This window comes from Phyllostomus hastatus, unplaced genomic scaffold (assembly GCF_019186645.2).
Source record: "Phyllostomus hastatus isolate PE091 unplaced genomic scaffold, TTU_PhHast_1.1 phas_contig_80, whole genome shotgun sequence".
Lineage (NCBI taxonomy): Eukaryota > Metazoa > Chordata > Mammalia > Chiroptera > Phyllostomidae > Phyllostomus > Phyllostomus hastatus.
This window is the reverse complement of record NW_025333960.1, coordinates 51,041,484-51,068,266: the sequence shown is the minus strand read 5'-3', so window position 1 is coordinate 51,068,266 and position 26,783 is coordinate 51,041,484. Positions and strand designations below refer to the sequence as shown.

At 40.9% G+C, this 26,783-nt stretch overlaps 1 protein-coding gene across 3 annotated transcripts in view; it reads right to left on the bottom strand.

Annotated features, from left to right (window-relative positions):
* CDH7 (cadherin 7) overlaps nt 1-26,783 on the bottom strand; it is a 119,010-nt gene that overhangs the window by 29,417 nt on the left and 62,810 nt on the right. For 2 of the 3 annotated variants that reach the window (XR_006787030.1, XM_045850323.1), the window contains exons 6-8: nt 25,495-25,682; nt 14,600-14,853; nt 417-553 (exon numbers count right to left, since the gene is read on the bottom strand). Coding sequence is in view for 2 of the 3 variants with exons in the window: in XM_045850323.1 (XP_045706279.1) it covers nt 417-553; nt 14,600-14,853; nt 25,495-25,682 (579 nt within the window). In the remaining variant the exon portion in view is untranslated. The remainder of the gene's footprint in view (nt 1-416; nt 554-14,599; nt 14,854-25,494; nt 25,683-26,783) is intronic. The other variant, XM_045850324.1, reaches the window with a different exon arrangement.

The window sequence follows — 26,783 nt, the reverse complement described above, 5'->3', positions numbered from 1 at the left end:
ATGTTCGGTTCATGTTTTTCTCATCAGGGGCTAACAGGAGTTCAGTATCAGAATGTGCAAATCTGGGCAGCTTAGGGAGATTGATTTACTGATTTTTGTAAGCTCCCTGACCACTTCTGCATCGGTATAAAGGGAGCACATAAAATACGGCCACAGGAAGGACAACAAGAAGCTCTCCGAAAGGTGACTCAGACCCACTATTTCATAGTCACCTCTTTCATTAACTTGGTAAGCTTGCGCACATAAAACTAATGAATATACACATAATTCACAGCCTCAAATTAGGGATTTTCAAGCTTTTGTTCAATTGAAATAAGTGCCTACTATAACTGGAGTTTAAATTATAACATCATGACGTCCCACTCTCTACACGCCATGTCCTCCATCCTAATTTAATTGGAAACCCTTCAACTTACGGCTCTCCATGGCAAGGACTGTGATATTATGGACGGCATTTGTCTCTCTATCCAAAGATTTGGCCGTTGTAATCACTCCACTGTTGGCATCGATGTTGAAGTATCTCTCCAAGTCTGTGTTTCTGTCAATTGAATACCTAATTGAACAATTAAAAAAAAAACCCTCAACATTTATGTTTGATTATAATTTGCTTAATTTATTTCATTAAATTGCCAAATTTATTTCATTAAATGAATAGCCAGTCACCAAGTCCTCCGGGCTCCACAATCGGTCATATTGATAACAATAAGTGTGTGCTTGGTTTAAAATGTCCTTGATGTTGTACTTGGTTCTTCACCTGCTTGTTGGTAATCCCTTTGCTTTTCGCCAGACTGCACAAAATCAACTCCACAGTACAGTTCTCTTCACAAAAGTTTTGAATGTGCCATTATAAACGTCAAATAATTATATTATTCTTATTATCCTAAGAACCACTTTCAATGGATCTGGCAGCCCTGGTCATGGTTGTAGGTCCCTCTCAAATGAAACATATGCAGACATCTTGCCCAATCCCATGTACTTGGTTACACGTCTTGTGTTGATAACACCAGCCTGATCTTAACCCGCTTTTGAGGGTGTATCTCTTATTTTGGGATATTGACCACAGTTCAACAGACAGATTTCAAGGTACAACTCCTAACATTGCATGCATATTTTTCTGTGTAAATAATTGTCAAACAATATCCACTATCCAAACATTAGTGAAAAATCTTTCTTATTGGGTCTAATTTTCTGTCTCCTACACAAAATTCACTCTGTGTTCACAATGACTCCCTTCAGATTCCACTCAGAGTCTTTCTAGTTGGAAGAATTAAGGGCCCTCATTTAAAAACAAGTAGTTAAACAGATAAATAAAAAATAATTAGATAAATAAACATATACCCAATTTAGGCCAAGCAAGAATTTTACATTTACACAGCAGTTCTCAACTATTACTAAAAAGAAGAATCAACTTCAAGTCTGCTGTATTACAAAATGCAAGAAACATAAAAAGAGGAGGGATCCAAAAATACTACAACAGAAAATTAACCATAAACCAATATATATTATTGTCTTTGTGCTGTAACAGGTATTTTGGTGTTGAGAATCTGAGGAAGTTAGTTTGGGATGGCTTCTATATTCTCGATGGCATATGAAACAAGGTTATGAGCTGAGAGAGCAGGGAGAAGAAGGGGGTTTGAGTAAAGAGAAGTAATTTTTTTCAGGATGGACACACACACATGCACTAAGTACGTTGGGACAGCTAAGCCTTGTGGATTGACCCTTTGAGGTTTGTGGTCATGAACGTGAAACCAGCCATCCTCTTTGACTTGCTCCATCTCACGCATAACAAGCGGAGGGTTGCATGTACTGAGCTGTGGACAGTAGACAGGGAGAGAGGCCAAGGAGGCGAGGGACACACGCACAGGAGTGGTACTAAGGAAGACCCACACTGTATAACTTCGTAAGAGAGAACAGAAGAAATCAAAGGCGGATGTTGAGAAGACGTTAGTAGCAGCAACAGATTACAGGTCTTCATCAGAATGCAGAATTCCAGGGAGGGACGTGGTGGGCAGAGAGAGAGAAGCTTGACGTGGCTTTTCAACAGCAGCATAGATATGTGTGCAAGAGGTGACCAGCCAAACACGTGGCCATTAAAACCTGTGACTGAACTGGGGCCGAGGGACAGACGATGGGGACAAGAAGACTGAAAACGTGAGACATCAAGTTTGAGGGGTCGTGGGTGTCGTTGAATCAGTTACATCATGCCAGGAGGGATGGTGGGAAGGAATGAAAGGAAACTGAAATCTTTAATGAGTCAGCATGCTTATATTGGGGGTTGATCGCCATATGGAAGATTCTGAGTAAAGTCTGATAAAGTATTCTGCCAAACAGTTAAAGGTTTTTTCTTTCATTTTAATTGTTGTTCAAGTACAGTTTTTTGCCTTTTCCCCCGACCCCAGCCCACCTTCCCAGCCCCCATCTCCCCCCCATTTCTACCCCCCATTATTGTCCATGTGCCCTTTATATTTGTTCCTGCAAACCCTTCACCCTTTTCCCCTAAAGTGCAGATATATATTATCCACAAATTAATGGACTTGAAGTTTTGAAGGAAAAATTAAACACGTAGTTGAAACCATCAATGGACTCACTCTCGCCTACAGAATCTGTGTTCCATGGCGTGTAAGAGAAAAAAAAATCTTCCTCAAGATTCCCCAAAGTTTCTCCTTATCACCCTTTATTACAGCCGAGTGAGTGACTTTCGTCACATCAAAATCAAAGTGTCTCACCGAAGCTGCCCAGCTCACCTGTTCTGGCCTCTCAGGAATGTCCTCCTCGGAACTAGACATTTGTCCTCTCATGCAGCTTTCTTTGAAGTTAAAGCAAATGTTTCTATCTTAAAAAAAATTCCTCCATTTGTGTCAAGTTCATCTTTGGCCTCCATGCTGCCAAATTCACCGTTCACATCTCCGTTCTGTTCTGCCTGTCTCTCTCCTCCAGGGATTCCAGTTGGCCCCGTGCTCCTCCTCAAGACACACTGTCCTCTTGCCTTGAGGAATGACACCACATCACCCCGCTGCCATCCCACTTCACTGCCTGGTCCTTTGCAGTCGCCCTGGCCGGCTGAACCCCTCCTCGTGATCTGCAGCTACCTGAACTCCCCCGAACACCTCCCGTGGCCTTCTTCTCTCCTTTGCATAACCCCTTGTCCTTAGCACCTCACACAGCCCCACGGCTTAAACGCCTTGTACGTTTTCTGTTGCTCCCAAATTTAGATAGAATACCCTTGCCCTTCTATACTTAGGCACTGAATTGCCCGCTTCATATCACCACGTGGATATATAGCGTGAAATGAAATGAAACACATCCAAACTGATGTTGTGACTCCTACCATCTCCCAGACCACTTCCTCCCTCGTCGTTTCTCCTCTGACTCAGCGACACGACCAGTCACTCGATGGACCAGATTAGCACTCTAGCCCTGGTCATCGACTGGGCTTCCTCTCACCCCTGCACACAAGTCTCAACACTGCGCTCAGCACCTTCCGTTCAAGTTACCACCACGTCAGCCCGGCTTGACATCATTTTACCTGCTATCCGCATATTTCCATTCTTACTGTCCGCAATCCACTTTCCACACTACAGCCAAACAAACGAGAGGATTTTATTTAATGTTACAAATAGACTTCAATCTTAAATAGTATAGCTAGATTTTCTTCCCTGAAACGTTGCTTTAGGCCAACATTGTATGCCAGTATTTCATATTGTGAACATACTGTATATGCAGACTATATATGCATCCTTTTGCGTGTATGTGTATATGTATATAAACTACATATATACGTACATATGTATATAGTCAATATATACATACTTTAATATATATATAAAAGTATATTTATATCAGTGGATTGGGCGCGGGCTGGGAACCTAAGTGTCCCAGGTTCGATTCCCAGCCAGGGTACATTCCTGGGTTGCAGGCCATGGCACCCAGCAACCGCACATTGATGTCCCTCTCTCTCTCTCTCTCTCTCTCTCTCTCTCTATCTCCCTCCCTTCCCTCTCTAAAAATAAATAAATAAAATCTTTAAAAAAAGTATATTTATAAATACTATAATATATAATAGTATATAATACTTTTATATATATTATCCACAAATTACTAGAATTGATATTAATGTTTGACAAGAGGATTATAACCTATTACCTATGAACACATGCATCTATCTATTAAGCCAATACTAAAAGCCTCATTTGTTCCTAGTTTCCAAATCACTATGACAACGTTTCCACATTCAGGATCAACCGGACTTCTACATTCTGACCAAGCAAAAAGGCCTTGAACTTGACAACGCTTATAGAAAGTTGTTCATTTAATCCCCCACAGAGCTCAAGTCAGCGACTAAAACACGTGCCTCTGTTCTCAATCGCCTCGGAGTTTCTAGGATTAGAATAGTGAACATTTAAACTTGAAAGTTCATTTAACATGTTAAATGTCTTCAAGTTCTATCCACCTCACAGAAAAACCGCATAACCTCTTAGAGAAGCAGTTGTTCCCTAGGCCTCTACATGTCTTGAAGAAGATGAACACCAAAGTTTCTATCATTCAAATTACTGTAATTTCGATGGGTTGGCCAAAAAATCCATATTTGTTTTTCATAAAATAAAAGACTTCATTTTCACCAATCCGTTTATTGATTTAGTGTATCAGCTATCTCCCACATAGTAGAGTGTTGTTCTCAATTAACGTCTTGACTTGGCTGCTGTTAACTTCGGCTGGTCTGCCTGACGGACCATGGAGCATCATCCACTGAGAAATTTCCAGCACAGAATTTTGCAAAACACTTTTGACACGTATGATCAGTCACAGCACCTTCTGCATACACTGCACCAATCTTTTTTTTTTTGCATTTCAGTTGCACTTTTACCTTTCTTGAAGTAATAAAGCATAATACCCAAAAATGTTGCTTATTTTCTTCCATCTTCAATGTTAAAATGGCTACACAAAAATTCACTAATTTTGATACATTTCTTGAAAATGCACACTGATATGATAGCTGTCACAATGCAATCTAACAGTGAAGCTGAAGAGAATTAAGTGCCACTAGATCCATCTTATGGGAAAAAAAGAAACAAAAAAAACACACAAATGAACAAATGTTTTGGCCAACCCAATATATCATAAACTACATATCATCCACTTATAAGTGTATCTATTTTTAAGAGTTATAATTCTCTCATCATCTTCCCTAAATAGCACAGTCTTAACTGTACATATTTGGTAACTTGTGAATTATCCCAACATTCTTATCTCGTGTTTCCCTTTCATTATTCATGCAATTATCAATTAGTCTTAAGCACCTGCGTGTGACACTCTATTTCAGGAAATACAGTATGTAAATAAAATGTTTTTAAAACAGCAACATATAACACACATGTAGGAGGAAGCCAACACATCTCTGCCCTAGAGTCCGAGGAGGACGTCAGGGCAGACGTGGGGAGAGGATGGAGTATGGGCTCGCGAGGAGAGGGAGGGCCTCAGAGAGAGCGAGGGGCCGACAAGCGGTCCAGAGCAGGGGTGGTGGCCAGTGTGTCTCTCAGTCACAATGACTTAGGAGCACCCGGTATTGAAGGGGCCCCTGTTTTCTCCCAACCCCTCTAAACATGCAAACAGTAAACATGTATGGATGATGCATTAGCTGATACATAAAGTTACCTAAAATAGGCCATCCTTTAACTGAGAAGATATGGGAACTTCTTAGAAAGGCAAGAAGTGTCTGTGAATTAGAACCTAGAAGAAGGGGCAACTGCACCAAAGGAGAGGAAAGGCCCTGGAGAGGTTTGGGGGGCACCCTCTGTGCAGGTCTGGGTCTGCTGGCCCGGGGCAAAGGCATGTAGTCGCCTGAGTCAGTTAGAGGCTGAACAGGAAAGGAAATGGAGTCTCCAATCACGAACCAAACTTACCTTCACTACGTTCTGCAAATCACAGCCAAACACACGTGGCCCTTCTCACCCTGTGTTAAAGAGGCCGATTAGAGAGTCATGTCCATTGTTTTCCCGGCAACAGCACTGAAAGCTTCGGCCCTGTTTCTTAAGCAGACAGAGTGAAACCTCCATGTCCAGCCTCAACCCCATCCCCGAGATTTGGGAAATGAGTCCAGACACCTGCATCATCATCTACTCAAGCTCAACAAACACCTGAAAGCAGACTCATCAGCCAGCCCTTTCCAAAAACCACCCCTCCTTCTACACATCTCATTTTCTGAATGTGCTGAGTATTGAAAGCAGTTTACTTTTCTACTCAAGGTCATGTATGGCAGAGACTTGTATGTGTTAGCCTATCCATTCTCCCTTACTTCTTATTACTAGAACCCTGCTTTTGTGGCGGCAGCCATGTGTCCGTGTGAAAAACAGCATCATCTAGTCTCCCCTGTGGATCTGGCATCCCTGTATCTAGGCTTTAACAGATGAGGCACAAAAGACGGTTGTTGGGTTGAGCATCATTGGAAAGCTCCTTAAGACAGGAGCAAGTGGCTCCTTCAGCTGGCATGTGGTGTTTGCCCCTTCTCTCTCTCTCACCTGGGACACGAACACAAAGGGAATGCATCCAAAAGCCATCTGGTAAATAGGAGGTGATGAGTGTGTGGTGTGAGAAGCCAAGCCCCTCGATGACACCAGACTGCCAAATAATCAGTCCTTGAGTGCATAGCTCCAGACTTCTCATTAGTAAGTCATTAGTGTTCCGCTCTGCTGCTACTAGCCAAGCACAATTTCGAACTAAGGCAAGCAGGCATCACTGCTGCTGTATTTCAGTCCTGGATTCCGAAGTCTCACAGTGGCTTTGTTGAGGGAGCCAAGACTCAGGACCATGTCTGTCTGAGCCATCTTTCCAGAACGCACCTCATTACCTATAAATGAGCTGTTAGTCTCTGTCACCTACAATTCTACGGTCCAGCTTCTTTTTGTTTCGCTGATCCGAGCTCTCCCATCTCAAACCCTAGGCCGGTCAAACTGATGTATTATTTGATGACTAACTATCCTACGTCTCTGCATTTCTGTGCCTTGCCTCATGTAGCGACTCCTTTCCAATTATTTTTGTGCTGCCATTCCTTGAGGACAATCCCCTAGCATTACAGCAGCAAGCCTTTCCAGTTACATCCCAAGTCATGCCTCTTTTTTTGTACTCAGGGCCTCTCCAAGACCCCGCATGTGGTGTGGGCTACAGGGGGTTGTCTTGGCCTCACCCAAGTTCCCCCAAGTTCCATTGCCCTTGGAGCTCTGGCACCAGACACTTAAATGCCATCTCAGTGGTCTGCACTCCTGCCTAAAGTTGGCGACCCTCAGACCACAAGGCTTGGGAGCTCCGCCTGTGGAGATGAAGGTGGCTGATTAATTTGTGATGAAAACAAAGGCTCCAGGGACAGGGTTCTGTCATATATATCACTATGATGACAATGGATAATGGTTTTGGGAAGAATGTCCAAGAACTGTATCAGAATACATATAGAGTCCATCCTAAAAGCTAACACCTTTTAACTTTTGCCCACCCAGTATCTCTTACTTTTCAGAGATTTCTTTACCCCCAACCCAACCCCCTTCCCAAAGTATCAAGATTCTGCACAATCACACCAGTAATGATTTCTAAAAATATCATCACAAATAATGCAGAGTTGCGTGATGTGAATATAAAACCACAGGATCGGAAGTCAAGAGACCCGGAGATTTGGGCTCCAGGCTTATCTGACTCCCCATGGGAACTCCTGGTCACCTACACCCCTGCTCAAATGTATTCATCAGTCAAGTGAGGGAGCTGAGAAAGATCTCCAAAATTTGTCTAAATGTCCAGCCTTAGCAATTGTCTGACATTAAGAGCTAGTCACTGCATGCCTCTGTAATTTCCCCAGGGTCCATCACAAAAGGAGGGCATTTAGCTTAGGGAAATCAGGATGTCCCTATAACACACTGGCAGCAACCACACAAAAGTAGAAAAATTCTTAGTCCAACCACAATTTCTAAAGTTTCGCTCCTTAAGCTAAACACAACTAATAACTGTGATTCAACATGGGCCCTTCTTCAGTATCTATATTTGTATTTCTATGGCAAAAAAAGAAAAAGAAACAAAGTACTGGCCCTTCTTGGTTGGTGTGAAGGATGCAGTTTGTCATTACAATTCTTCAGTGCTCGCGGCACGGTAGGAAGACCCACATTTAGGTCTCTCCGCTCCTTAGGTGTCATGGCGTTCACTATTAGAATATTTTATTCAATTTATTTAAACTAAAAAATAATGAACCCTAAAAAGGCATTCACAAGTGACGCCTTATCAAGAAAGCTCGAAGTAGACAGCAACTGGGGTTTCGCCACAGGCCCTAGTGCCGACCCAGCGTGAGCCCACACTGGGAAGGAAAGGGCAGCGTCCCAGCCAGGACCCGCAGCTAACCTACAGCACCCGGCTGGCCTTTCCAGTCCCCAGCCGCACTCTCTGTCCCCTAACCTGCAGAAGGAGAGGGTTTTGCAAGACGATTTCCCATTTCCAGTTTTAACACGGACTTTAAATAAGTTTCCTTGTAAGATGTCTTGTCCCACTCAGTAATGAGAGTGTTGGGACCACATCTTACACACCTGCACACCCTCCACCGTGTCCTGCGTGTCTGCTATGAAACAAATCTCCTAAAAAACACCTGTTCTTTCATTGCTGCAGTTTGACAACCTATGGAGATCAATTAGAATGTCTTTTCGTATTTGCAAGCAGAATTCTTGTCCCCCAGCTATTGGTATGCGTGTCAACGTTCTCAGATAGAATGTGCAAGTGAGCGGGAGAGATTTGGGAGTGTCCTTGCTACTCCCAAAGTGGCAAAAGCCGATGGAATGAATAAACATGGACACATATGAACAACAGATATAGCTCAATCATTTAAACTGAAACCTTCATCACTAAAAAAAACTATGCATGGGTGCCTGTGTGTGCGTGAGCATATGTGTGTGTGCGCATATGTGTGTGTGCATGTGTGTGTGTGTGTGTTGCTATAAGAAGCACACTGGCTTTGATGCAGACCTTGCTAAAATCCTGGAACCACATTTTCCAACTGTGTGACTAGGAGCATGTTTATTTATAACAAAGGGATGGTTAATGCTTGCCTAATAGGAACTTAATGAGAAATAAATGCGTTCAACATAAACTGTTGATGCTTAGAGATGCCCGTTTGTTTGCGTCCTCACCCCCTTCTTCTGATCATGGCAACTCAGTTTTCCTCTGCGTGTTTAAACCTTCCCAATCTTGTGCAACCTTGATGGGACTCAAAATCAAGATGCCCAGGACTTCCTGCACAAGAGGTGGGCACTTTCCCTAACAGAGGCCAAGACGCTTTGCAAGAAACGTGAAGCGTAAGCAGAAGACCACCAGAAACAAAAACGGTCGGCAGTGCCCGGCCCCTGCCACACCCTGCAGAGACGTCTGCTCATCCTCACTGCTGAGGTTTGTAGGCAAACCTCACTCTTCTCTGTTGGGGAGACTGGCTATTCAACTTTTCTTTTAGTTCTGTGAGCTGTACCTACTTATTTTAGTACATCCCTTCTTTTATCACTTAGCAATGGCCAATTTCTGTCGATTGCAATTAAGAATGCTACAGTCAAATAATAGCTAAACACTACCTCCCCAATCTTCCAACCTCCCACTCAAAGACTCACACCACAAAGGGGTATGCATTTCATATTCTTCTGTTAATAAGACTTTTCAATGTGCATTTTAAATGAGGAAAAAACTACAAGGGATAAATCGAGGGAAATGTAATCTTCCATAAATTCATTTCACCTGGAGTCTTTCTAAAAGCTAACTTGGGAGATTTTTGCTCTGAGTAGAGTTCTAATTCTACAGCAATATAATAAATGATGGAAAAGGTCTAATACAAATCAGGAATTTCCTACTTAACCAGTTTTGAAAATTGTCTCTAGATATTAAGTGTACTGGTCTAATGAAAAGTTTTTTTTTATTTTCATCATACCTGAACATATTTTTTTTAATTTTTAGTGATAATTATATTAAATTCAACAGCATTTTGAAATAGATTACAATACATATTTTCCTCATGGACTTGATTTCTGCTACTTTTTGAATGAACTCCTAATTTTGTTTGTTCCTGGATCTCTACATTTCTCAGAATAATCAGATATTTACAAATATATTTAGGTCAAAATGATATGTACAAATATATGTGAAAACACACACTGAATTATTCAAACACCCCAAATGTGTTCACACTATGGAGTCACACTCCATAATGTAATATCTGATACTATTTTATCACCTTTTATCTGAGAATACACTTTACCAGGAAGGCAAAAAGAGCCTGTAAGTAACTACTACCATCCAGAAATCCTTGAACATAAATACACATCCAGTTCTCGATCTACATTGTTAGAAATGCTGAATAGGATCCTCATTAATTTGTATTCCCCCTCCCCCTTTCCCGTCCAATCCCACTTGTAACAACATTCTATTGCAATTCATTGGCTATTTTGGGCCTAGGGACTTGGGGCTTGCTGTGCTGCCCACAGAAATAAATTCGCTGATTTAATAGTACAGCGCTAGACTCTGCGGATATTACTGAATAAAACATAAACACTTCGCATAATGTTTTCTTAGCTGGTCCGAATACCCTAATCCCTCAAGCCCAGTTTATGCCCCAACCCCTTCAAATGAAGTCCCCAGTCTGGTGAACCCGGGGCGGTGACTTTTATCTCCCAGCGAGCCAGTGCTGGCCCTTTCCCCTTTGTCCCGTTTCACTCCCGTGGAATCAATTATTTGTTTCCACCAGACTCTAAGTCACTTGAGGTCAGAGGAAATGTTTTATTCATCTTTGCTTTCTCTACCAATTTTTCCCCAACATCATGCACAAAGCAGGTTCTTAATACAGGCATGTGGACTCATTGACCCGTCTACCAATGCCGACCTGGGGATGGAGCTGTCCCCTAGACTCTGGGCTGCTCTTGCAGTTGTTATCAGCTTACTGACGACAAACACAGAAGAGAGCTTTCCACTGCTCAGAAACCTGATCAGAATCAGCAAAACACAATCTGCCCTGCAAAGTTGAATACATAAAGCCTGATATTTGGCAGCGAAGGGCAAAATGTGTAGGAAATGGTAAGCAACTAGAACCATTAGGCTACATAAAATTTATATATATACTTATATATATAAATGCCAGAAACATGCTGACCCTCAGTTATCTGCATTGCTTTCAAAACCGCCCCTTTTTTATTTCTGGCTAAGTAACCTCAGGTATCACCTAATTTTCACCTTTGGCTTCTAGTTTCCCATGGGAAAGAGGAAATTGAAGTGTACATAACATACTGGCACATGTACATGACATACCCCATCTGGCTGGTGGGCAAGTGATCACAAGGACATAAGAGTTCACAGCTGTGTTCTGTTCTAGCCCGCCGCTGGGTTCTGGGTTCATTTCGTCTTCCCCGAGTTGCCACTATACTTCTAACCACCCAAACGCTCTATGGCGGTTAAGGAGCCCAGTCTCTTTGTAACAGAAGGGCAGAGGCACAGAGAATACTTATGAGTAATTTTTGACTGGTGCCAAAAGTAGATAAAATTTTTAAAATTCTGGGCAAGGCAGAGATTATTGGGGGGGAAGGATCTCAATTTTACCTTGTTGGAGGCAAGTCAGTGTATTTCTTTCTAGAATTTTAATCTCTTACTCCACATATCAAATAATATTCCAAATGTAAATGGCATATGCTCGATTTCAGCAATCTACTACAAAGAACGTGAATAAATTCAAGCAGTAATTATTCAACTTCCCATACTGTTTTACAATTCCAATACTATTGTCCTCATTTTAAACAATTACAATGAAACAAATACCGCTTCTGCATTCCTCTAAGAGCTATACTATTTCTGAAGGAGTGGAAGCACAAAGCTCAGGATTATTAAGGGTCCTCAGGCTCCATCTCAGCCTGGAGACCACTTCTCCCCGGGCCTCAGAAGGCTGTGCTATCTACCCACGCACAGGCTTACATTTTGATTGTTTCTTGAATGCCCAAAGGCAAACACATACTTCTGGCCGTTAAACATCTATGTAATATTTTCTATGTATTGGAACACACGTGACTACAAAATGATTTTCAACATAGTTGCTTGTGCAACGTCTCCTTCCCCTGATGTTACTGACTTTGAAATAAAAATGGGAGGAAAACACAATAAGCTATAATAACAGCAATGTATAATGATACTATTTCATAATACTTAAGTCACGGTTCCCAGTTTAAAAGCACTGGGTACTCTGCCTTTCTTACCGAATCTTCAAGACACCTGGGCTAGAGCAGGGAGCAGAGTTGCTCTTCTGTTTACTGGGTTATATGGGATTTCACAGGCTAAGTGGCATTCCTTCAGTCTCCCTGAACACAGGGGCGCTGGGAAGAGGGCCGGTCCTACAGAGACTGCATGGGAGTGCACATCTACTCACCAAACCACAAAGTGAGATGGACTTAAAGGATATCCTAAACGGACAGGGAAGGACAAGTACATGAGAGACACATCCAGAATAACATAAGCTACAGATGACTTTGCTGGGCTTATCCAAATAAATAAATGTGTCAATAATTTGATTGTTAAGTATAAGTCAATAAGTCAGTCTTACAAATGCAAAAAGAAAGAGTTACACGAAAATAACATTTTAGGTCACTCTGCACAAAGTCCGTCTCTCCCTATTGTGAGATAGATTTAGGGATCAGAAGACACAAAGTAGTACGAACCTGAACTTTTAAGTCGCCTTTTTTAGTTTTAAGACAGTTAAAATGAGGTAAAAATAGGGCGCAGGCCAGCTTCTCTTTCACTAAGGTCACAGAGGTCTTCTTGTCCCAAACTGCCAGCGTCCAGCCTCTGTCCCTTCTGGCCCTGCGCTTCTGAGAACGCGCAGGGGCTCCCTTCCCCCTGCTCCAGCCGCGGCCCACTGGGGCCTGCTCGCCCTTCTCCTTCTTCCCCAAAGTATGCAGTGCCGTAGTACAAAAAGTGTCATATTCACTCTAAAATGGTTCAACAGCATCACAATCAAGTAAAAATACCGACGCAATACATCCCAATTTCCTTCTTTTTTACCCTTATCTCCCATGTCAGGAAAGCGTTCTCTCTTTCATCCCCTGAGATGAACTACTTGAAGCAGAAGCCGGACTACCCTGAGAACCTGACCTATGGCTGCAGCTGTGCCGTGGCTGTGGCTCGTGAGGGGAAGACATTCCGTGTGTCACTGGGAGAGGCGACGCCATAGCAAAACCCTAATTCCAGCGGGGAAGCCTTGGCGGGCGGAGCTGAGTGAAGTCGGGGAGTGGCGTTGGCAGCGAAGGCGGGGCTGTAGCGGGGAGGAGGGCAAGGCCTGTTCTCTCTGGCACGTGTGTGACTCACAGACTTTCCAGTGCGCAGATCATATTCTTAGAAACGGCTTATGATCACTGCATTTAAAGTACTATATCCATTTAAGTAGTCTGAATGTCTTATATGGACAGAGAAACAGTGACCCGGGGTTCAGTTTTGTGAGACCAATTATTTCATATCAGTTCTTTCCCAGGCTAAATATCAACGTCAGACAACAGAGAGAAGAATGCCACACACACACACATACATATATACATACATGTATGTGTATACATGTATGCACATATATATCTGTTTTATATATACAAATATCTATATTTTATATATAAATTTATATATATATAAAAGAGATATTTTTCATCACACTTTGTAGTCAATGTCCAGACAGTTCAGAATTTAGATAAAACACACTTAGAATTTTTAAGTGTGAGTTATATCTAAAAGGCTGTGCTTATAAACTGAACATAAAACATTCATTCATTTATGTACTTCATAGACTATGTAGTCAAATCCAAACTGTCATACTGAAAAGTCTTACTTAAGATTCCCAATTAAGATGTGTAATACAACGTAACCTCAAGTACACTGTATATATAATATTCACTGAAGACATAATTTGTCATATGTGCACATACAAACACATGCATACACAAAACATACATACAGATTTCAGATTGTAAACTACAGGCAAAAACTGTGAAATGGAACACTGTGATATATTGAAATGCTGTTAGCACCAAAGAGATGAGTTGTTATAACAACGTGTCTAATCTTTGTACAGGATGACTGAACAGACGTTTAAAAGTAGTCCTTATATATTTATTAGGCATTGTTTCATTTTATATAAGTGATAATAACTCAATAATATGTACAATAGACCAATATAAAAAAAGGATGTGTTTAATAGCACACCCCTAATTTCAGTTATCGACGACATGAGTTTTCTGACACACGTGTGTGCCCTGTAACCGGGACACACGTCAATCCGGCTCTGAGCAGCTTGCTCCGGAAGAGCTGAGGGTAATTGGCTGAATGGGGTCATCGGCTATCATTTGCGGGTAATAACAGAAGCCTCACAATACCGCCATATGATGATGGCTTTGGAAGATCGGGTGACGCATTTTGAACGAGTAAAATGCTGAGCTGCTCAGGCCCTGTTTCACGTCTGCTGCTACGGCTCTATGCAGAGACAACATGGGTTTCATGTGCCATAAACCAAAAGCACCCTAAGGTAGGAACGTGGGCTGTGCAAGAAGCACAGAGACAGACAGGAAAGAGCTGTTACCTCACGGGGCTGTTGGCAGCATCTGGGTCGTGAGCCGCGACAGTGCCGATGATGTTCCCGACCTGGGTGGCTTCTGACACCTCCATGGGGTACAAGGGGGAAGAGAACACAGGGGGCTCGTCTATATCTTCCACGATGATCTTCACGGTCGTCGTGTCGCTGAACGGCCCCAGGCTCTGAAAGCGAGAGTCGGTGTCCTTGTTTGCAGCTTCTATCCGTAGCGTATAACTTGTTTTGGCTTCAAAATCCAGGTCCTGCAAGAAAGTGATTAGGAAAATTAAATTACCAATTAAGTAGCCCATAAAGCAGAGTCTTTTCATTTATGAATGTCAATATGCATGGGAAGGGCTCAGCCGCAAACATGCACCATCAGCATTCAAATGTAATAAATACTAATGTCAATCAGAATCCCCGCCGCTTTGCTGGTCCACAGACGATGGCGTGTGCTTCGGAACTAACTTAATCCACTCTGCTTCCACCCATTGCCTGGTCAAACACAAGACTTGAGAATATTATTTGAAAGACAACCGATAAGATTTCAAAATCTTTCCCCAAAGGGACATCGAGGTAATATCCTTCAACCATGTAATTGAACGGCACTGTCCACGGGGGCACATTAAAAGTAAAGAGGAATGTAACTTTCAACTGAATTTCTCATTAAAAGGACATTTTTATGGATTTTGAGGGACTTCATTATAATCTTGAGGGCTCAGGCATTCCACATGCAGCTGCACCAGCAGCAGAGGGTCGTGGTGAGCCTAAATAGCCTGTTCACACGGCGATTCTTCCCCCAGAAACACCCAGACGCCCCTCTGCTACCTCCAGCAGGACGCTTACCCTCTATTTCTAGTGGATCGTTGTCAGTTATATTCCAGAATGTCTCCTCTGTAACTTTTCAAGAGGATTAACATGCTAACACTATCCTCAAAAACAGTAATTCGAGTCAAACCCTATAGGAGTTGAAAAGGTAATAAGGAGAAAGAAATATACCAGTGAAGCAACATGTGTGAAAAAGAATTACACCCACACGTGGTGAAGTTCTTCTGACAACAGCATTGTTCTCCTTCTCCAAGGGCCACACAGAGTCACAGGTTTTCTTTTTCTTTTGTGGTTTTGTGTGTCTGGGATTTTCAATCTCAGTCTCATCACTAAAAATATGTCCCAAAATAGTCTTTATATTTTATGAGGTAATACAAAAAGTTCAAAACATAAGGAAATGGAAAGAAACACTATCAAATACAGAGCATAATTTACTGTCAGTATTTAACAACAAAAAAAGCACTAAGAAAAACGGGCTAAAATGTAATGTTGAGAACTCTAACCCAAATTTGCCCACGTCTCTGAGCACGTGTGTGCACATAGAGACACACATGCATGCCACCTCTCCCCAGAAGGATGAGATGCAGGTTAAAATATATAAAACAATATAGTTCCAAAAAGACAACACGGAGTGTATATATCTGTTTGAGACATGCAGACACTATGTATATGAAATATATACTATGCATATATAACTTATATAAAATATAACACGTATATATAATATAAATATATACATCGTGTGTTTGCACACAAATGTTACACAAAGGGATTCCATGGCTCATCTCCGATTGATACTGAGGGGGAAATATATAAATCAATACTCAAAACAGGATTAGGAGATCTAGGAAGCTCTTACTGAAACCTTTATTTGCTTAGCATCTGTCTCATCTGGAGATTGTAAGCACCACAGTATTCTGTTCATTACTAGCATTTTCAATGCCTGTTAGGAATGTGGTACATAGAAGGGGCTCAATGAGTTCTTCTTTAATTAGACAAAAACTAGAATGCAGATACCCAGGCTATAGGGCTTTAAAAGTAAACTATACCTTTGTCTCAGAAACTCCTGATACCGATGCGGGAGGTGGGGGAAGAGACAGGTATGTCGTTGCTCCTGACCACAGACAACATCACAGACTTTTTATGAAAAAAATGCTTAATTCTTATTTGAGTTTTCATGAAAAAAAAAAAGGTAGACAGTGCCCTGAACAGCACCTTAGTAACAGATTCAGTGATGTTCGTGGGGCTGCCCTTCTGTTTGTCTGTTATCTAAAATGTACTTTGGGCCCAAGGGTTCTCAGCCAAAGGTGAGGATCTGGACCCGCCCGGGGAACTTTCTAACAAGTGCCTGGCCCCTTCCAAGATTCTGATTCAGCAGAACCTGGATGAGACACAACAGGTGTATTTTTAAAAGGCACCAAGTAGTTTGATGCAAATCCTCCTGTATGAAACCTGACCCGGTTGTTCAAGTTTTGGGGGTCTCTACATGGAATCTGGTACTTAATTTGGGTAATGCTAAGAATAAAGCAAAGCATTCTTATTTACCTAAATACATTTACTTAGAAACTCTAAACATACAAGTGTCTTAGGTATTAGCCCATTCAGGTTGTTCTTACATTACTTATAAAACTGACAAATTATATGAGAGACACCTTTCTTTCACACATTGTGTCTCTGTATGATAGAATGTGTGTGTTTTTTTTTCAAATCAGGTTAATCATTTTCTTTTAAAATAATTGAAAACCACCCCAACTTTTAAGATAGTCACGCAGGTTTACCAGAAACGATACCAAGTTTTTCTGCATTCAAGGTAAAGTTTGACTGACTTGTGACAGAATAATTTAAAATTTACTGCACAAATGAATGCAATTATTTTAAAGCGGCTTGTTTTTTGCAATGTGTCTGAAAGGCAACAACAAGAAGTACAGACATCTGGATGCCACTGAATCATAAAGAAACACAGTATCTCGCATGATGATTGGCTGCCTAAAAGCTATTAGGAAAATAGAGCAATAAAATAATTCATACGAAGGGCCATGAATCAAAATTACAGGCAAAAGGAATTGCCGCACCAAATGATTTTCAGAGCAATTCAGAACCAGCCAGACATCGAGTTTCCAAAGAGGGGTGTGGTGTGATGGATAGGGTTGTTAAACTAATTGAAGAAAAGGCTCATGCAATAAAACTTTAACTCCTGTTTCCTTTTCTTATTGATTTTTATATAAGCAATACGTTTCATAACTCTTAGATTAAATGAGCAGGATTATACATGGGGGAAAATGTCAAAGTGACAACTGGGAAAGGACAAAGAAAGAGGAAAGAGAAGGAGACATGGGTAAGTTTTAAACAGACCCTATTCGGTGTGTGAACCCCCATATCACTGGAGACTACATAACTGGAAATGTGGCCCAAACACTGTCCTCGCCGTTGCCCCCATCAGCAAGCCATGTGTAGGACTGATAAGAACCTGGACCCAGGTGTGAGTCACGGAGACCCAAACTAGAGATGCGCAGAGCCAGCCTGAGATGGCCCAAAGGTGCTCTTCCACCTGTCCGGGGACATCTGCGTCAGAGACCCTGGAAGAGGGAACTAGCATGTTTGGTATGGTCTTTTCCAAACAACAAAATCATTTGTTGTTTGTTTGTTTGTTTATCTTGCCATCAAAGCCTGATGACCTTTAGGATTTAGAAAGCTAAACATGGTAACTGAGGCAGGGATTGGCAACCTCATCCTCGGAGGACCAGATAGTAAATAATTAGGCTTTGCAGGCCCCACCAATGAATTCTGCCACATGCAAATGACCTCAGGTGGCCTTGGCCAATCACACTGTAGCTACAGGTGCTGGAACCTGAATTCTACATAACTTTCACCCATCACTCAACGTTGTTCTTTAGCTTTTGTCCCAATCATTTAAATATGTAAAACCAACCTTAGCTCTTCAGCTGTTACAAAAACAGGCAAGGAGTTGTTTGCTGACCTCCGCAAAAGGTCTAAGGAGCACAGAAGAGTTGCCTCATCTTTCTAGGCTACAAACCCGCCTCTCTTTGTCCCGCCCCCCCACTGCAGTCAGAGTGAACTGTGCACTAGGAACAGCGCCCTTTGTATCCGTCGGGTCCTATCACCTGTGGCTCCTTCTTTCTCCCACAAGTTCTTCTTCCATTTCTTGTTGAAATCTTTGAGTGTTCTGATAATCCCTTACTGAATAATAAAACTTGTTTCACTGTGAGCTACCTGCAAACAGGGAGTTTTACACACATCTATAATGTATATTTAAAAATATGCAAGGTTGGTATTATTGATTACTAAAGAGCAGAGAGTTCCAAAATTGTATGTGTACTTAGAGGTGGACAGGCTATGTGAACTCAAGGCCGTGCCCACCCACCACACATTCCCTTTCTGCCAAAACAATTTCTCCCATCTCCAAGAGCAGTTAGGGCCTCATAGTATTGTATGGCATTATCAGTAGTACGTACCTGCCTGCCTCACCAACCTCTTAGTGTTGCCATAAATTATTTATAAATTTCAAGCGCCTGAAACAGTGACTTACACAGAGTAATCACTATCAGTAAGTACTATCAACTTACTTTAAAGAGTCATTTCTTACTTTCCTCTTCAGACCCTAAATCTGTATCTAATCCTCACTATGCAAAGACAAGTTCTGAACTTTAATACATGGATGATAGCGTATCTACGTGCACATATGTGCATAATGATTAAATGATGGTAGTATCCACTGGCATATCACAAAGCAACAACAATTTGACTAAACTGCAAAATAAAATCTGAAACTCAGGTGTTCACCCAATGAGAGTTTCTATGAATCTTGTCACATCCAGCCTTTAAAATTAAAGTAATGCAAAACGTATGCCTCTTTAGTCGATTATGAGAAATATCTTTGCTGCATTTGGAGAAAGGTGCATCCACAGCAGCGGGATTAACTGAATAAAAGCTCTGCATGAAAAACATGAGAAGAAGAAAAGTCAACTGGACACGTTGTTGGTTTCATGTCCCTCCAGCACCCATCAGAAGCATTTTATGCAACAGTGAAATGTGTACTTGGCTCTGGGAAACGGCCCCTCATTACTGCAAGCAGTGGAGAAGGATGCATGTCTGTACCCAGAAAGGAAACCCTGGAGACCCAGAATGCGTGCCGTTGCGTTGAAGGTGGACAAGACACTGCGTATTCTAACTCCTCCTGCCCGACGGCGCATGGGCCTGGCCACTTTGTCAGTACCTCCACCACAGCGCCCTATCATCTGATGGCTGTGACTTCATGTAGCCTTTGTTAGGGTGGGGAGAGGGGGAAATTATGAAGACAGAACAGCACAACTGGCCTGAAGAAGGTTTAAAAAAATGAGCCACCCAACAACCTGGACCTGGATGTGTACTTGAGCTTTAAAGGAAATGAATTTTGAAAATGTTCACTTTTGTACTATACTGTAACTCTATGGTAATGCATTTTATAGAAGCAAAACTCCATATTCCATGTTTAACCCCAACGGAGGTCTTCTCCTGAAAACTGAGGTACATTGGAAGAAGGACTGCCACATCTCAAAGGAAAAGTAACAGACTAAACTACCTGAACTGACATTTATGACATGGAAAGGTAACAAGAATTCTAGGTGAGAAGACAGTGAGAGGTCACGCACACGGGATGATACTTGTGTTTACACTTTTTGAACTTCGAAGCCCTGGGAAGCTGGTATAAATGCTATCATCAAATCCCTCAAAAACGGCCACAGGAATGGCCTGCACGTTGCTGTAATGTTCTTAAACTGTAGTTTCGCCATCACTTTAAACTATGTAATGTTTAATCTTAATGTATGGGAAACATAATTACATTATTTTAAAAACGGCTCTATGGAAACATCTACAGCTATTTTTACCCTGTGGATTTCGCATATTTAGTCATATGAATAAATACTTTCCATATAAGATATTGAACAATAATATAACTATTTCAAGGTTCTGTACTAGTTTTTCTTTTTCTAATATATATATATATATTTTAAATATTTTATTTATTTATTTTTTAGAGAGGGAAGGGAGAGAGAGAGAGAGAGAGAGAGAGAGAGAGAGAGAGAGAGAGAGAGAGAGAGAGAGAGAGAAACATCAATGTGCAGTTGCTGGGGGCCGTGGCCTGCAACCCAGGAATGTGCCCTGGCTGGGAATCGAACCTGGGACACTTTGGTTCCCAGCCCGCGCTCAATCCATTGAGCTATGCCAGCCAGGGCTTCTTTTTCTAATATATATTTTTTAAAGATGGACAACAGTGTGGTGATTGTGGAGGGAAGGGGAGTGGGCAAATGTGGAAGAGGGTGCAAGGGGGATCAATGGTAATGGAAAAATATAATAAAAATAAACGATAAAAATAAATGACAAGATTGTTTTTATGTTCATCTCTCCCCATTCCTAAGTTCACCCTATGCCAAGAATGGCATATATAAATATTTCAAAATATGATAATAGTTGCCTCAAACTGGAATAAATCTCAATATGATGATGATGGTGCACTATTTATGAAAAAGCAATGGACTCAGGCTTTATTATGCTGTGGAAAAGAGAAAAAATAAGTGGGGATGATTACCAAGCAAGATATACAGGTACAAAATAACCTGATTCCAAAAGAAATGACTTTATCCACATGGACATTGGAACTCCATTATCCAAATGTGAAGTGCTATTTCGAGACACTCAGAATCCTCAGGACGAGAACATTTGTCAACAAAACCTTGTCCACATCCCAGCAGTGTGTGGTTGTAAATGCTGTGCTACAGTTAGGAGAGGCTGGAAAACCCATCAGCATATGGTTCCTTTTTGCAGATTGCCCGTAGCATCCTATTGTTTATCTCGGTGAAAATTTAAAATATTCCAGGAACAATGGACGAAGCCTCATTTGTATTCTTTCATAATTTTTTGGTTTTGGTCAGAATGCCCTGGTGACTGGGATTCAGAATACAGAGAAGGCACTGAGTTTATGAAATTCATACTTGTCTTTTGCAGACTTCGCTGGCTGTAGGGAGTCTCTGAAAATGTTGTTCCAGACATGAAATGCTGTACCTGGGATGGGATTTTACCCCAGTTTCCTTGAAAGCTTGAGAAACAGAACTAAATCAAAATCAAAATCCTATCCTGGAGGGCCACCAGCAGTTGTAATTCTGACAGAATCTGAACATCTTAGGGACAGACGCCCCTCATTCTGAGAAAAGCACTCCAAAGAGACTTTAGTTTAAAAAAAATATGAGCAAAGACACTTATGAAACAGAGACCAGTGGTACTGTGGTTTCATGATGAAAAAGCACGTGGCCTGGGGGGTAAGGGCTGCTTTGGGGAGGCCAGTCGACTCCGTGGGTTTTAGGTGCAGGATGGCAGAAATGAGGATCGGATCGGAGGGATGGATATCCGTCCACAGCTCCTAGTGGGCTGAGGCTCTGTGGCTGGACTGAAGGCCACGTGTTCTCATGAGCTGTCGTGAAGCTACCCACTTGTAAGTGCCTTTTGTAGCTCTCCATATTGAGAGCCCTCATTGATTCCAGTAATTCTTCAATGAATTCTTTTAGAACTTCTAAGTTCTGTAACTCCACTAGTGATTATGTTATTGTTTCCTTTCATTTGCTCTTATGATTCTTTTATTTCCTGGTATAAGGCAGGTTCTTTTCAAACTGGTTAAAACAATACAAATAAAATGGCGTGGCATTTTGAACAGCAATTTTTTTGAAAGCATGGATTTGAGAGTTGAGAACCTAGAAGCAGGTCGCAAGCTCAGGAGCTATTAGAATAATAGTGCTGGAGTGAAGCAATGATGCCCAACCTTAGGACCCTGCCAAAGGGAGCAGGAAGAGGCACAACCAAGAGTGATTGTGGATTAAGATGGGGCAAGACAAGAAGCAAGAAATCACAACAAGGCCTTAGTGTAATAACAAAAGGTATGCAGTTTTACTAAAACCAGAAAAATGACAGCACTTTGAATAAATACTGCTAATCATTATAATACAGTCCTTTGAAAAGAATTGAAATGCTTGACATGAATTAGAATTATCAGACAGTTCTGATAATAAGGGATTGAGAGAAATTAGAAAATGTAATTTTCTATTCCGTAGTATATTTTACTGTAGCTGTATCTAAAATACCTTTTGAAATTCTTTATAATCCATTCTTATTTGCAAATCATGGTACCTATATGCTCCTAGTTGCCAACCGTGGCCTTGGAAAGGAGGCGCAAAGTCCTGAAGGGGTCTCTCCACCTACATGGCCTCATCTGGTGTCAACATCCCCTTCCACATGACACTCCTAACTCTCTGAACTCAGTGTGTTATCTCCCAGGGTGAATCTGCACAGGCGGACCAGTGAGATGATCTCCCTTTCCTTGTCTACATGGGGAAATGGTGTCATCCATCCTCTATTCAACTCCTCCCTCGGGCCATGTTCCAATCTTTGAGGGATGGAGTGGGACTGACCAGGTGACTGCAGATGGGTCTGAGCTCTCCTGCACACTTGTGCAGAGCCTCGGACATTTACAGTTAAGTCTACGAAAAAGCCGTGGTGTCTGTGGAACGGAGACATGCTCATTGCCTTTGTGTGAGACCAGGCCCCCGTTACTGAAGGGAAACACACACACACACACACACACACACACACACACACACAACATACACTGCTCCTGGAACGGGAGAACAGCTTGTACGGACCACGTTACTTCCCTTGTTTTCCTATTTGGTTTACAGAAGGAAGAACAGGAGCGCGTTTCTAAACTTAGAAGATTAGGGAAAGTGGGTGTGGGGCAGGGCCTAGGAGACTCTCCAAGGAGGTGGGAAGGTTGGAAGTGCTAGAAGAAAACTCATCTTGCTTCCAAGAATGAAAAGTGACTTAGTGTCTAAACAAATATGAATGAAGCTGAGGAACAGTGAGATATGTACCTGGCGAACACCAGATTAAATAGTTCTGGGGATCCAACAGCACTTCTGTGTCCATGTGAGAAATATAAATATAAGCCTTACTTAAGGATTTTAAGGAGAACAAGCACTAGATTAATATAAGACCTTATGGCAGTGCGAGGCCTAGTAACTGCATAAAATATGAATCAAGTTTTTAACAAATTAATAAAATAATTCTTGAAAATGAAAAAATTGTGGACCAATAGTTCCGACCTAAAATCAAGATGAATCTATAATGCCATACACAACTTTTCCCAGTAAAAGCAGTCAGTAATCACTCAGCTTAAACTGCAGAGAAAAATAAATACTATATCATTTCCACTATTTTTAATCAACTCTTACAGGAAGCTCTTATTTATGCTTATTTAAATAATGCTAAGAATTCTGAGTGTATTGGTTAGGCACTGGAATATATTAGCAGACCATGAAACATTATAATTTTTAAAAATGAGTTTGGGGTGGAGTTTTGGAAATAAAAATGATCTCTATATTATTTTAAGTTACAATTAATTTTCACCTTGTAGTTTTGCCATGAGTTTTATAATTTAAGATTAAATACATTCTTATCCAGTATTTTATAGTTCTCTTTTTAATAATTCTCTAAAATATTGAGGCATAAAATTAAGGAATCAAGGACAATTTTTCTAATATTGAATCAAATATCATTAAATATATATTTTTGTTCAATTATTTATTCTATGTCATTACAATATATGAAATACATGTATGTGCTCAAAACAGCAATATCACATATATTTAAACATTCTTGACTCTGAGCAGATTGATTTCCAGTGAATCTTTGAAATCTTTGAACAGCAGTGCACCTTACTGCATCCCTTTTATTTTAGACAACAAAACAAAATATTTTACCAACAGTTGGCCAATCCTAGTTATTATAACTTCTCCACACAGACCGTCACCAGCTGAGCTAAAACAGCAGCTGTCCGCTGGAAATAATTGAGGAAATGTTTTGCCCATTGGACTGAAATCAAACATATGTTTTCCTATAACAACTAAAATGTAACTTTCTTTTTTGATATGTGTTCATTATTGAGGAGAGTTAATTACAGAGTTATACACCTGGACTGTCAGACTGGATAAAATTCCAGCCTCTTTTGAGTGGGGATTTTCATATGTATTTCAATTTTTATTGTTTCAAATATTTGAGCTAATAAGTGTATATTCTTTAATAATTCCTTTTGACACTTTTAAAAATTTAACATTTGTCAAAGATCATGTCTATACAGAGCAGAGGGAGTAAAAAGCTCATTTTTCCCATATCTAATCAGTGTTGGGAGCTACTTTAAAAATACCATGGCAAATAGTCTTTAGCTGGGATGATAATAATTTTCTTTGATAATAATTATATGGAAGGTATTATGAGAAGCTTCACAACTTACCTTCTCTGTTTGTATAAATTCTTCAAGCATTTCACCCTGGCTGGTGTGGCTCAGTGGCCTGAGCTCTGGCTTGGGAACCAAAGGGTCACTGGTTCAATTCCCAGTCAGGGCATATGCTTGGGTTGCAGGCCAGGTCCCCAGTAGGGGGTATTCAAGACGTAACCATATATTAATGTTTCTCTCCCTCTCTTTCTCCTCCCTCCCTTTCTGTCTAAAAATAAATAAATAAAATCTTTTTTAAAAAATTCTGCAAGCTTTTCAATTAGTAGACATTTTTAAAAAACTCATAATGTAGCAAGTTTCAACATCTTGGTTTCTATGTCCAAGTATATTGATTATTATTATTTTTTGTATGTGGAGTGCTTATCCAGCTTGCTTTCAAAGGCTTTTTTTAATTTTAGCGTTTTGTTATTAAGCAATCAATAAAGAGCATAGTCATCCCTCCGAGTGGGTCACTTAAAACACTTAACACATTTGCCTTTATTGTTACAGAGCTATGGATAAGTGCTGGGTTCAGTCAGAGAATAGAATTGACAAAGTAGATTATACACCATTCAAGATTCCTCAAGATCATGGCACCTACCAATAAGTGCACAGCTTTCATCCTAAAATTAAAATAATGATGGTTCCATATGGCCATGCAGTGTGTCTAATACATTTTCCCATCCAAGTAGACCTGGCTTCTCAGGAGAGTAACCTCTGTGAAGACCCCTATAGATCATAAGAAACAACAAGACCTTACCTTCTGTATAGTAATGATTCCTTCCTGCGTGTCTTTGTCAACAGAAATCTTGAAAACCCCCAGGCCGTCGCCATCCACAATCCTGTATTCCATCTCGGCGTTAGGTCCTATGTCTGCGTCGGCGGCTTTGATCCGGGCCACCACGGAGGCCACGGGCAGGGATTCAGGGACATTGTATTGGTAAGATCCTTTAAAATTCAAAACAGAAATGAGCAAGACCTTGTACCAAGCTAGACAAGGAAAAAAATGTAACTATGTTTGTATCATCTTTGGTTAACTGGATTTTGGTTTTTTGATCAAGAAGACGCTAAGGCAATATGAGACAAGATGTTTCCAAGGGATGATTAGACGATAATCAATACGTGCCAGCAGAAACACAGGGCCTGAGGAAAGGCAAGAGAAAAATCTCCAGTTCTACAATATATTTCTGGTGGTGGGAAATGCGCTGCTTTATATTTAAAAATTCAACAAAAAATAATCACATGTATAGTTAATATGGAAGTGAATATAAACAAATTATAATACAAATATTAAAAAATAAAATTAGTTATAGCCAAGGTTTCAAATCGGCAAATACAAGTCTCAATAGCTCTGATGATTTATTGTTAGAATGTATATAAATCTTTCTTTTACTAACAGAGTATCAGAAACATGGACAAGGAAGTTTATGACAAATAATCTTAGTCTTGTTTCGGCTCATAAATTTACCAAGGATGAACATTAATTGTGTGGGTTGTAGGTAGGACTAATGAGATACAATGGTCCCTCATTATTATTTGAACAGGAGGAAAGAGAAGCAAAAAAAAAAAAAAAGAAAGAAAGAATGCATTTTCTTTAAAAAACATTTTCTCTTGTAAACATTGCTCTTTGATAGCCCTCAACTCAGCAAAACAAAAACAACAAGGTCTTGGGAAAAAGAGGAAGTACGTGGCCCATCCTCAAAACTAGGAACCTCCTCAGAGAATGAAGCTCCTTCACCATTTTTCTCTAATCATCTACTTTTTTTTCCTTCCTCCACCCTGATCCATTTCCTTCAGGCCATCTCATGTGGTGCGGATCCACTTTCTCACAGGGAAGGGTTTCTCCTGGAGAGGAGTGTGGGGAGGAAGATGAGTCTATATGAAACGATCGCATTTCAGGCTGAGAATCGTTGGTGTTTGCAATTTTCTAAATTTTGTGAATAGTTACTGATTTTGAAGGAAATGATTACAACATAGGCTTAACATTTTTGTTTTCACATAGCCAGAATTGTCCTTAGCTGAAATCCAAAATTCTCAAGGTTAGGGCAG